The sequence below is a fragment of the Parasteatoda tepidariorum genome, chromosome 5, assembly GCF_982258835.1.
Source record: "Parasteatoda tepidariorum strain Cologne lab strain chromosome 5, Ptep-v5.0, whole genome shotgun sequence".
Taxonomy (NCBI): Eukaryota; Metazoa; Arthropoda; class Arachnida; order Araneae; family Theridiidae; genus Parasteatoda; species Parasteatoda tepidariorum.
In genome coordinates, this window is record NC_141759.1 from 96,571,219 (window position 1) to 96,584,996 (window position 13,778).

At 29.0% G+C, this 13,778-nt stretch overlaps 1 protein-coding gene across 1 annotated transcript in view; it reads left to right on the plus strand.

The window, feature by feature from the left end:
• Positions 1-9,888, plus strand: part of Hil (peptidase hillarin) — a 67,019-nt gene extending 57,131 nt beyond the window's left edge. The window contains exons 7-9 of the mRNA XM_087164577.1: positions 4,202-4,345; positions 6,123-6,491; positions 8,322-9,888. Coding sequence (XP_087020703.1) covers positions 4,202-4,345; positions 6,123-6,491; positions 8,322-9,081 — 1,273 coding nt within the window. The 3' untranslated portion in view covers positions 9,082-9,888. The remainder of the gene's footprint in view (positions 1-4,201; positions 4,346-6,122; positions 6,492-8,321) is intronic.
• The last annotated feature ends 3,890 nt before the right edge of the window (positions 9,889-13,778 follow it).

The window sequence follows — 13,778 nt, forward strand, 5'->3', positions numbered from 1 at the left end:
ACTAAAAGCCGATGCAGACTTGAGAATTTAACTGCCAAATATAAATCTTAAGATTTATTGATAATACAATGTAAAATTTTCATTCTTCTCTTTTAATGTTTCCAATTTTATTTGTACTTTTTTTCTGGTTAGTACATTCACATCTGTTAACGAACTTTTTTTAAAAGTCAAGTTTCGCCAAAAGAAGTTTGCCAAAATAGCACTGTTCTAGACCAATTATCGTTATCTCATTTTCGAAAGTTTAACCTTCCGTCTTGCTACAAAATTAAACTAAATTTCTATTAAAGAAATTATATTAAACTAAATATATTTCTCTAACATTTTAAGTTCGTGCAAATAAATATTTCCAATGGCAGTGAAATGAAGCTTGAAATCTTATATCAAAAGAAATTATATATATACTTGACCCAGAGCCGGATTATACCTTTCGTAGGCCCTAGGCATAGCCGTGTTTGGACCCTCCCCTCCTTCCCCCACTCCTCCCCTTTTTTCAAAATATATGCTAAAATTTTCTTGCATATTTCTTTTTAACATTTTTATTAATATGGATTTTAATTTACGAATTTGTTTATTGAATTTTATCTGCAATACCGACATACTGCCAATATTGCAGTTGATATCGATAATACCATTATGATTAGTTCGACCGATAACTATGTAAACACTTCACGTCAGCAATACAACAACAAACCAGCAAAGAAAACAGTGAAATTGATAGTGAGATTAATTACAAGAAATATTTATACAGCAGAGAACCAATTATCTGGGATGCTCGGGACCATCGCTATCCCGGATGTCTGAATTTCCCAGTTTTCTGGATCGACCAAAAAGTGTCATTAATCGATGTTTTATCGAACCCGAATTACAAGGAAATTACACAAAAATTTGTCAGAATCTGAGATTAAACTAAAAGCGCAAAATTTGGTGAAAATTTACTCATCCGATTTAGAGAAAAACTTTGTAGATGAATTTTTACTATTTTCAAATTTATATGAACATAAATCTGCACAAGAAATGTTGAAGGCTCAAATTAAAGATAAACTTGTAAATACTTTCCTAACGTTCACATTGCATTAAGAATATATTTGTCGATTCTTGGATCAAATGCTGGACGAGAAAGATCTTTCTCCAGATTAAAATTGATAAAAAATTATTTGCGTTCAACAATGAATCAAGATCGTTTGGCATCGCTCGCAGTTATGTCTATTGAATACGACATTTTGCGTAGTTTGGAATTCGACAGCATAATACAAGATTTCGTTGAATCCAAAAATCGCAAAAAAGTAATATATTAGATCATAAGATTCTGCAAAATAATTTATTACCGAAAAATATTATATTTTTATTTGTATCTTCATAATTTTGTGCAAAATACACTTGTTGTTTTTAAAGCTAAATTATTTTTGTCAAAAAATTTTTTCCTCCCAAGTTTTTCGTAGGCCCTAGGCACGTGCCTAGTGTGCCTATAGGTTAATCCGGCCCTGACTTGACCTTTAACTTATCTGTCTTTATTATATATATGTAGTGGTGCAATAAATTTTTATTATTTTTTAATTTATATAAATATAAATGCATTACTATTGCTATTAGTTGAAAAAAAGTTTTAGGAAACTACAGAAATTCCGTAGTAGTTGGAAGATATGTTTGTAGTATACATTAAGTGGAGTTTTGCTGTGTTGACTTGAAATTGAAAAGTGTATTTAGAGATCTTAGGCATAAAATACGAGCTCAATCATACTATAATTTCTGTGATGTTAATTTTTTTTTCCATTTTTAAATAATTAAAGCGTGCTTTCATAGTTGCCAACGTTGATGTTGTAACTTCTCTCAATATTTATGAATTTACAGTAAGGACAAACAGCCATTTATGGATTTCGTTAGTGCTTAAGGACGCCATTGCCAGCTTATCAAGTTTTTTTACAAACATGATTGAATTATATGTCGTGATTGTCAAAATCATATTGTGTCAAAATATAAAAACAAAGAATGAAATTCTTGTCGACGGGTAAACCTAATTAGCTTCAAAAATTATGACGGAAAAATTTGTTGGGTTTCGAGAGCTCAAAAAAGGCGCTGACCTTCAAGACTAAACACGTGAACAATGACGGGAAAAAAAAAAAAACTTGAAAAAGAATCGCAACGTTGCCAAAAATAATGGGGAAAATAATAAAGGTAAAAAATAGAGCAAGAAAAATTCGTAGTAGTCGAACTGGAAATGAGAGCAAGATACATTTCCAGGCTCAATGTAGGACGCTGTAGGATCATTAACAAAAGAATTTGAATTCATATGAATGAAATAAAATTATAAAGCATCAAGATGAGTTGGAATAACATGGGGCTTATTAAATTTAAATTTATACCCAAGATTTCTACCATAGTCAGCAATAGATGATTTATCTAATTTTTAATTACAAACAAATATGTTGTATTCCTTTAATCTAAATTTTAAAACATGTTTGGTTTTCCCAGAGTAACAAAGGCTGCATTAACAAGGTTTTTCAACGAATGAAATGTTTTATCATTAAAATTTAAAACTTTTACCCAAAAACCTTTTATTACCTTGACAAGGGACTTTCAAAGAAGCAAAAATTTGTCAAAAAATCGATATTTTACATTTTATATTTTTGAAATTTAGGCATTTAACTGAACATTTAAAAAAAAAAAATTCTGGAATAAGAGCAAAATTGATGAAGTTATGGCCTTTTCAGTTTTGAGCACGCCCCTTTTTTTTAACCTTTTTTTGTCTGCAGGTAACTGTTAAAATTAGTTTAGTTTAAAATTAATTTAAAATTAGATGAATATTTTGTTAATTTTTTAAAAAAAATTTAAAGTATGTAATTATTAAACTAGTTCATTAGACAATATTTATAGGTATTTATATTAAAAACAAGAAATATTTGTTCAGATGTAAAATTTGCAATGAAAAAGTGCTAAAAGTCATTTTTCTCAAAATGTCTTTTTTGAGAAATTTACAATTTTCAAACTGTTCCAGCGTAATGAATTTTCATTTTATTGACCTGAGAATTTAATGCTATATATTTATGAATATTTTTAACATTTTGTTGGAAAAGTTTTTTGAATTAAGTGAATAGTATTTTTTTTATACGTGATATTTTATAGAGGTATCATTATTTTTTCCTAAAAATGCAGGTTTTTTACTGTTTTTTTATTGTTATTTGTTTCTATAATAAAAAATAAAAAAAGTACTTCCAACAATTTTTTCAATATTACCTAATATGTAATATTTTAAAAGAATTTTGTCATTTTGACAAAATTTCAGACGCGAGGAGTAATATAAAAAAACATAAAAAATTGAAAAATTTAAATTTTTTAATTTCTTAAATTTTGAAATATTTTATTGAAATTTTGTATAAAAGTTGTTTTTAGCAATATAAATGTATCCTGAAAATTTCAAGCAAATCCCTTCATAATTTCAAAAAAAAAATTTGAAAGCCCTTTGTCACCTTAAAAGATTTCACACAAGGCAGAAACCTCTTGGAAACGTGTATTAGAATTTTAAAAAAAAATTCTGATAAACTTCTTTTGACATATATGGGGCAATCTAGCAACTAACTATACTTTTTTTCAAATCGGACATTTTTATGTTTTGTTTCCAAATAGATACTTAAAAAAATTTTAAGATTCACTATAAATAGCAGCACAATAAGCAGACATAAATGGTTGCTTACATAAAAATTGTTAGTTTTTTTAAAATTATTCCAAAAAGTACCCCATCCAATTATTCATAAATCTTCCCAGTGCAATTTGAAAATGTGACTTATTATTTTTTCCAAACCTTTCATAAATATGTGTATGTATAAATACATTCTTAAGTAACATCATCCTTAAAATAAAATTTGAAAAATCTCGTAAAAATGTTTAATTAAGTTCCGATCTATATACTTTATAAATAGAATAGGAGTCTCAAGGTAACACGATTTCTCCAATCTCTACACATTTCCTCTCTCTGTTATCATGGTTTCGACAAATCCGATTTCTTACTCAACCGTGATTCTAAGGGGTGAGCCAGATTCGTCATAACCATGGTAACGGAGAGAGGGAAAATGTGGAGGGTAGGAAAATCGCGTAACCTTGATCTGCTTATTTTATTTACTAAGTTCAGATTCTGTAGATGCGGTAACAGACTCTCTTATTATCACTGTAGATTTTTTGCACTTATTAAATTAAAATATTTATGCAGAGCAATCTTTCGTTGGATAACAGTGAAGAACCTAAACACCATGACGTTCGACGACAACGTGAATGCTGACACACCTATGGGTATTCTTCGTGGAATCAAGCATGGAACAGAGAGCTATCACGTCTTGTTCAAGAGATTGTGCAGGTAAAAAGCATTTTGTGATTTTATGAGACACAAAATTTAGGTCGGAAATTCTTATTTTGAAGTATTTTTTATTTAAAGCTGTTGTTCTAATTTTAAAAAATTCAAAACTTTATGTTTCATTTCTTTTAAAAAAATATATTAAAAACAGCTTTTATTGATAAAGTTGATTATATTGATAAACATATACAGCTTTTACATTGATAAAACAGCATTTAACCTCAAATAAAATAATTTCTTTCTTGGTTATCGTAAGGGCTAGAAATTATTTTTATGTAAAATAATTTCTAACCTATACTATATTTCACTTAAATAGATTTATTTTTAGTTAGTTCATAAATATAATTATTTTAACTGAAAAAAGAACGAAATGTGGAGAGCAGACGATTTAGAAACGGAGATAGATGGCGCATTTCTTAAATGAATTTTTTTTAAGAAATAAGTTATAAATAGCTTTTATGTTATAAGTCACATTCAAGCCTTAACTATGTAACTGCAAAATAATTTGCAACCAGTAAAACATCTTATCAGAATTTAGTTTTAAAAATAAATAAATAAAGAGAGATGAAAACAAAATTAGGTAGAAAAAGATTTTTAAAAATGCGATAAATTACACATTCTTGGAATCACTTTCTAATTTTCAATTTTGAAATACGATATTCATAAAAACATGTTTTATTTAGTAAATAGTTTCACAGGTGTAGTTCGCAATACTTTATGTAAAAGATAAATTTAATATGTAAAACACGAATTTAAGAATTTTCTTACGCTTAATCATTTGATACAGGAAAAGCTTTAAGTTTTATTGAACTTTCATCTCTAAACTCTACATGTAATTAGATGTTGCAAACCGCCCACAATCTTGTAGATTGCTATAAACTAACAAAATTTAAAAATTAAGCAATAAAGTGTTAGAAAGCAGTCAGTCGAGATGCTTAAGTATTTTTTTAAGGACAATATTAAAATTTATCTTCGATTGTTATTATGCGATAATAGTTTAGAGTCCCTATTTATCATCTTACAGAATGCGAACTAATATCTCCGATTCTCTTTCCCCTTCGAACAGCGATAATCATGGAAAGAAAGTAGTAGAAAAATGGCTATAAGTAACTCCATGACGTTACCTAGCGGTATAACTCCTGAATTTGTACCACTAACTTAGTAAAACGGTACGATATATGAGAAAGTTGTAGAGCAACATAAATTCAATAGATTAACGTTGAGAATAGAATAAACAAAATATGAACTATTTGGGGCAGATTTAGGGGCAAAATATTCAGGTAACGATGCAATTATTATCTGTCAGATAATATTGTCTATAACGAGGGGATACTTTATCTGTAGTAAAATATTGCTATAACTATCGGATACTGCATCTGAAATAATATATTTCCTACGTAACAATGGAATACTGTATCCAGGGCCTAATTATACTTCATAAGCATATTTAAAACGCTTATCAGAACTTTAGAATTAGAACATTTGTATCTAGCACTTCATACGTCAGTTTAAATAATTTATATGCACTGGTGACCAAAATTCTTTTAAATCTAATGTATTACAACGTTGATATTATATCTTAGGTATAACAGGAAAAATATTTTTTAAAACTACAAAAATTTCGAAATTGGTATAGAGGGTATTATTTTGACTTTGGTATGAAATTGCATACATATTCTACAATTTCTCATTTCCTAAGTTTATGACGATTTAAACCAGTTTTTGACGTTAAAAATTCAGCCCTGACAACATCAAACTAATGTACTTTTTACCTCCACAGTTATGCTGGTCTCCATTGCGTTGTCATTAAAGGATATTCAAAAAGTGCTGGATATCAACCTGGTGTTAAATTCGAGGATAATCGTTTCCGGAACTCCTGGAATGCTGTTTATGTGGCAGGTGCATGGAGATTCGTCCAATGCAACTGGGGTGCCAGGCATTTAGTCAATGCAAAAGAGGTTCCAAAACCTGGCAGCAGAGGAAAATCGGACAGTCTTCGATACGAGTATGATGACCATTACTTCCTAACGGATCCTAAAGAATTCATCTATGAATTTTTCCCCCTCCAACAAGAATGGCAATTACTCAAAGTGCCTATTACGCTAGCTGAATTTGAAGAATTACCATTTGTCCGGTCTTTGTTTTTCAGGTCAGTTGATAAATTTGTTTAATTCTACTTATAGTTTTTAAAAAAGAGAGGCAGTAATCAATCTATGCCCATAAAGCATGTAAACCTTACGGCAACCTTGCGTCGAAATTTTCTTTCAATTGTCACGAAAATGTTTGTACTAAAAACCTTTTTTCAATGAAGCAAAAATATTGCAGTTTTAAACCTTTCATCCCAAAAGGATTAAAAATTATATCTTAAAGTTTTTTTAAAAAGTATTGTCACTTAAGGCCTGGTTTCTTCGGACAGGACGCCGTCAGCTGGAAATCAGCGCTAACCTCTGATTGGTCTATTTGTGAGTTTGATAGCATACGTCATCGAACGCTCATCTTGAACTACAATTGCCGTCCAACTCAACTGCAGTTGGATTACAACGTGACGTTGAATAACAGAAGCAATGGCGGACAACATCCAACAGCACATTGAAATCAGCCAAGATTTTGACATTAAACATAGGTTCTTCATTAAACATAGCACTCTTCATTTAGCTCAGCTATAATGTGTTTTTTCTTGGACAAAGTCATTATTTGTTCTCTAAAACACTGGTCGACAATAACAAAATCAATACAAATTCAAAATAAATATTTCTTTACGTTATTAACGCATGCGCAATGAGAGATAATGTCTGCGTTGGACCGACTGCTCACGCTGAGCTAACAAAAAAGAATTTTTTTGGCGTCAGCTCTACGTCATCTTTCCGCTGACGCCCAGATAAGGCGCTTGTCCTAAGAAACGTTTTATGGTATGACGTTTTAGCTGACGTCACACTATAGCGATAGGATCAAATTGCATCGTCCATTAAAATTTCATGACAATGTGAATTTTAGCTGAGCATACAAGACTTTGCGAAAAGAAACCTTATAATGACCTAGATTTAAGATTATTTTCACCTTGAGCCTGGCTTAATTAAAGGATTTTTTCAAGCTTGAAAACCCTAAGTGAACCTCGATTTAAGGTTTTTATATAGAAGGTTGTTTTCCAAGGTTTTGGATTAGGGTAATGTGCGTGGAATAGAGCAGATTGTCACAGATCTCGTTTTAAGCTTAGAAGGTTTACACGTAAACCGCATAAAAACCTTTTTAGGTTTACATTAAAAGGTTTTTGAGTGAAAATAAACCTTATTTTGCTATCTGAATATGCCCCAATAGATTGAGTTATTTACCAATTCAGTTTTTAAAATATTTCAATACATTTTCAGAAATTTAGCAAGTGAAGCAAAAAATCTGTTTTACAGGTATTTTAAACTTTTGGGAGAAAAAGCATTTCTCATGCAAACATTTCTCACACAAACATTTTAAACTAAAAAGATACTAAAGACATTTTAATTTAATGGAGAGACAAAAACGTTTTTTCATGCAGATATTCGAATTGAGCACGATAGGCAAAAAATGTCATCAGAATTATGCAGGAGAGTCAAAAACAGCTCTCTAACCTATTATTTAAATTTTTCAGGAGAAAAAAAAATATGTCTGTCAATATATGTATATTTGAATTTGTATAAGCTATGTTTGGAAGGCAGGGAAGTTTCGTGATTGTTTTAAGAATTTTTTTTTTTCTATTAGATGAAAACTACAATTTTAATATTTATTTTAAAAATAAAAAAAAACTTGGTAACTTTTTCTAACTTGAAATATGATTATTTTTGATAAATACTAATGAATAAATAACTTGCAAAATAGTAAAATTTTCTAAAAAAATTAATAAAAAAGAATATTTGAAGCACATTTTTATTATTTGCTACGTTAAAAAATATATATTTATTATACACTTAAAATACCACCATTAAAATAAAACGTCTATTTCAATTTCCAGATACGGCTTATACTTCCCAGATGAAGAGACAAGAGCAGTTTTAAATACAGACAGTACTGGAGCAGCAACTGTACGAATCTCAATGCCATCCAGAATGTCCTCTAGCTTAATATTCCACTACAACCTCAAATTTTATGACACCGACGTGGATACATACGAGGCAGTGAGCCTCAAGAGGTTTGTAATGCAATCTGTAGTGGGAAACATAGTGGCATTCAGAGTCCATGCGCCCTGTAGTGGAGCCCTCTTGCTTGACATCTTTGCGAATGCTGTCACTCCAAGAGAATACCTCACAGGAGAACCAATGAAATTCAAAAGTGTCTGCAAGTTTAAGATAGTGTGCGATGATCTTCAAACTGTTATGGTACCACTTCCGGATTGCGCAAGCGGTGAGTGGGGACCCATGAAGGCTACCAGACTTTTTGGTCTGGTACCCATTACCCATGAGGATGCCCTGATATTTGCACCGAAAGAGCTCGAAATTCAGTTCAGGATGTCCAGGCCCTTGACAGACTTCATGGCTACTCTTCACAAAAATGGCGTTGAGGAAAAACGGTTGTCCAAGAACGTTACACAGTCCGTGGAAGATGATTTGGTCACGTTCTATTTGAATTTCAATGATGATGGACAATACGGTATGGACATTTATACGAGAGAAATGAATAGTGACCTTGACAATGGAGATAAGCACCTTTTGACTCATTGTTGTAAATATTTAATTAATGTTCATTCCAATAAACCATCACAGTCATTTCACTGAGAGACTATTGTGTTCCAAGACTTTATAGTTATATACGAGAATAAATATTATAAAGTGATCATTGCTGAAATGTAATTATGTACTTGCTTAATGCACTTACAGCTGGAAACTAAGCATAATTTATGTGTTACAGATGCTTTAATCATAATCATCTCATTTGCTTGCAATTATCAATTCGACAGTTCTGCGAGAATGTAGAGTAACTTGCATCACTACAGTAATAGCTTACTGAAAGTCTGAATTTAGTTGTGCTAGTGTTTCGAAAATTTTTATTTTGTTTAGTAATGACTTGAAAAGTGACTATTGTAAATTCTCCTACAGTACAGAACCCGTTATCCGGAAATCAGAAAACCGGAAAACCAAAAAAGCGGAACGAAATTCGATAAATTTTCCTGCAATTTAAAAAAAAAAAAAGAAAAATTTCCTCATAAGATTTTAGGATCTTTCTTTCTTTTTTGAAAGATGTTTACCTTACCATCATTTCAGGAATAATTATTAGTGTATTACCTCATCGTTTTTTCTTATTTTTAAGATTATTTCCAAACATTTTTTTTTTTTTTAGTTGGGTTTAACACTAAAAAAACGGCTTTTTGTAGCGATTCAGAAAACCGGAAAAATCAGTTATCCGGAATAGCGATAGTCCCGGATAATCGGTTCTCTACTGTACTACTTTATGAACTTCGAACAATCGAAGAGAAGTTGTTAATTATTGCAATAAAATTAAAGCACGAATGGACGAAGATTCGAAAACAGGGAAGCAATTTGAAAATTGTCACTAATAAACGAAATTATAAAAAAAAAAAAAAATGTTTTGTACGATTTGGTGATATGCCTTACAGTTTTTATATCATTTTTTCTAACAAAAAAAATATTTTTTAATAAAGCTATAACAAAGAATGACTGTATATACTCGAATTTAAACTGAAATAATTGATATTTTTTTATAAAAAGATTATATGCTTAACAGTTTTTATTAGTGCAAGTTTAAATGAAGATGTCTCATCAATTATTAAACTTTATCAAGGCTTGTATAACGTATGGAAATGCATCCAGTTTTGCTGGTTACAGTTTAAAGAACTAGCTTAACTATGACTAAATTATATTCACCATAGTTAGTTACAGAAAAATTAGAGTTTTTTTACGAGCATATATAGTAACTTTAGAAAAATTATAACTGTGATAAAACTCCATATAATATGTAAGTTGAATATATGTAAGCATTGATGATGCTAATATTGAATTTTAATTGTCCTTCCTCAAATTGATTAAGATAAAATTGTAATCATTCGTGCAAACTATGTCAATTTTGATAACTAACATAAAATAGTTTTAAAGTTTAAAATAGTTTTAGAAGGTATAAAAAATCAAACATACTTTTTTATTAAATATTTAGGTCAATTATAATTAGGGTTCTAATATACCAAAGTGATAGGAACCAACTGAAGTAGCCTCCTAACATTGCTAGCCTGAAAAAGCAGTGACAAATTTACATATTTTTTGAAAAACAGAGTTACAATAGGTAAATAAGCCATGAAATCATCTGAAATCTGGCTAGGAGAATCAAAGGTGTAAAAGTGCACTAAATCTTTTCATGTTATGCTTTGCTTGAAAATTTAATTTATTTTAATATGTCTTAACTATACAATGATATACTATTTAATCATATAATGATTTTCACAATTTTTTAAAAAAAAAACCTTTAATTATTTTCAAATTATTTTAATTAAAGTAACCAAAATTTATTTCATAATTAGCACTGGAAAAGGAGAGCTGAAAGACTGAGTTTCTCATAATAAATTAATTATGCAATGAAATAAAAAAAAACAGTAATATTTTTCATAAAACAATCTCTTGATTATTCTCCTATTAGAATAAATGCACTAACATTTCTTGTAATATATATAAATATATACACACACACACAGTTAAACCTCGATATCTCGAACTTGAAGGGAGAGGAGAAAAAATTCGAGATATCGAAAATCGCATGTTATCGATGTTAGAATAAAGAAAAATGCTCTTTACATACCTTATTTACTATTCCATATTCATCCTAAAAACAATTTTTACACTTAGAACAAGATTCAATTCAAGAGAACTTTACAAGATTCAATTGTTTGCTTTAGAGATGTGTAAGAAAGTTTGTCTATAAAACTTTCTAAGTGGACTATAGCTTTAAATGTCTCCTCCGATATATTCGGCTGTCTCTCAATAAATCTCCTTACAGTGTCTACTGCAGTGCTTGTTTGAGAATTGGTTATGATTATGAGAATTAGTTTTCTATTCTTAAAAATTTTTTTGGAATATTTTATTATTTTCAGAAAAAAATCTACACTATTTATGGAAAAAAATTCAAGTTATCGAGGGATTAGAAAAAAAATTCGAGACATCAAGGTTTTTTTAACATACACGTTTGTATAGGAAATTTGAAGGGAATTTTTTCTTCTTCGAGATATTAAAAAATTCGTGAAATTGAGGTTCGAGTGCATATATATATATATATAATACTATTTAAGCTGGCTGGAAAAAATATATATAACTTTAAAAAAGCAAAAAGTTGTTTGTCTATAAATTATAAATTAACGTAAGATGTTTAAAATGCAGTAACTGCATTTTGTGATCTGAGATGTTTAAAGTGCATTAATGCATTGTGTTCTTCTAAATTTTAAGCTAGTAGCTTTTTGTTCTTGTAACAAACATAAATAGTATCACTTGTGTTATTCTACAAGTACAATAGATACAGCAAGGAAAATTTTGTCTAACACTTGAATGTCTTGAAAAATTTTACAGAACTCCTAGAGTGTGGTGGTTTTAAGATTATGCTATTACACAGGATTAACTTTTTCTCACAAATTCTTTTTCACCTCCATCACTAATTTAAAACTTAATGTATAGAAAAAGTGAGTTCAGGCAAACCTAAAGTAAGTCATGAAATTTGAATTTCTGAAAAATGTTAAATTATCAAAATGCAAACAAATAATTAAAAGAGAACTTCACCACAGAGTAATCGTAAGTTATCCTCTCAAAATTTGTTGACATTTCAATGTTTCGAAAAATTCTTTTCAGTATTTAAAACCCTTTAATACCATACTTATTTAGAATTTACCTTGATAAATGTTTAAAATTTTAAAGTTACAAAAAAAATTTTAGTTTGCACTGAAAAATAAAAGTACATTTATGCAAATTTTATTCGCGCCTTTTTTTCTCTTTTTTTTTGAAGCATTGGAAGAAAAGACAAAAAAAAAAAGTTATTTAAGTTGACTGTACAGTTATTAGATTATTTTTCAAATCTATAATTTAAATGCCTTTTTATGCTTGTAGTAAATGACTTTTCATTCAAAAATATGTAAATTAATGATAAAATTCTAATATAAAATAACTACAATTTATGTAATTCATGAAGGAATTTTTAAATACTAAATCTAAAAAAAATAACCACTTAAAAAAAATTTTCCTTAACACACATAAAAAAAGAACACAATACTTAAACAAAAGTGTGAATATTTAAAAAGTAAAAATAGAAACTAAGGTTAAAAAAAGAATTTTTAATAACATTTCCTATTAAGTTTAATTCAATTGTACCATCATGCTCAATGAAAGAAATAATACGGAAATTATTATATCGAATGTTATTTTTCATGTATTTCAGAAATGGGGGAAGAAATAAATCTTTTTTTTTGTGTATTAAAAGTACCATTCCATATTTATGTGATAAAAATTGTGCTTAAAGTGCAATTTTTATGCTGCTTTTTATTATACATGTTGTTGCAAAAAAAAATATCTATATGTTCAAAATTGTGGTGAGGGGACCACTTTATTGTATACCTTCTCACTTGTATAAACATTTTAATAAACATTTAAATTTTATGAAATAGTGTGCTTTTATTCCAAATAAAATAAATTTATTCAACTCTTTTCAATATATAATTAAAATATCATGTAGCTTTACAGATTATTTAAATTAATACTAAATTTAACTAATTAAATTAATATGAAATAATTAATGTAGGATGAAGATTACAGTCAATATTTGACATAATGTAGAGTAGAGTGACAATTATCTGGACCAAAACTGATCTGGATAACTGAAAATCCGGATAATCAGTAAACATTAAAAAGAGGCTACGTGAATGTTTTTAAGTACACAGTTTTTCTAGGCTTAAGATTAGCAATCATAGTTGTGCCTGTTAAAGCATATTACAAACAGAGTGTTTAAAAGTTTATTTTTTTTTTAATTTTTATTCTGAACAAAATCCCTCCCTTTTTAGAAACTACATGTAACCCACATTGAAGCTTGTCAGATATTTTTTTTCAAGGTCACCAAAGGATAAAGGAAGACATTTTTTGACCTCTTTTAAATATTCTGAAAATAAAGAAGCACTTTCACGATTTACTATTTTTTTTTTTCCTTTTCTCTCTTTTTCTTTTTTTTTTTTTTTTGAAGAAGGTGAGTAAAACAAAAGGTCCTTTAATTGGACATACCAGTACATCGGCACTCTACTATATTTGAAAATCATACTGCAATTGCGACTATCCTATTACCAAACTATTGATTAATTATGAATCAGTACAAAGAAAAGTTTTACATCACAGTAAAACAACGATTGTTAAAACTCAAAAGACTTTGCAAAAATCAATTTAATCCAATATATAGTAAGAAACATTCTCGCTTTGCAGTAGATTCACACCATTAATCT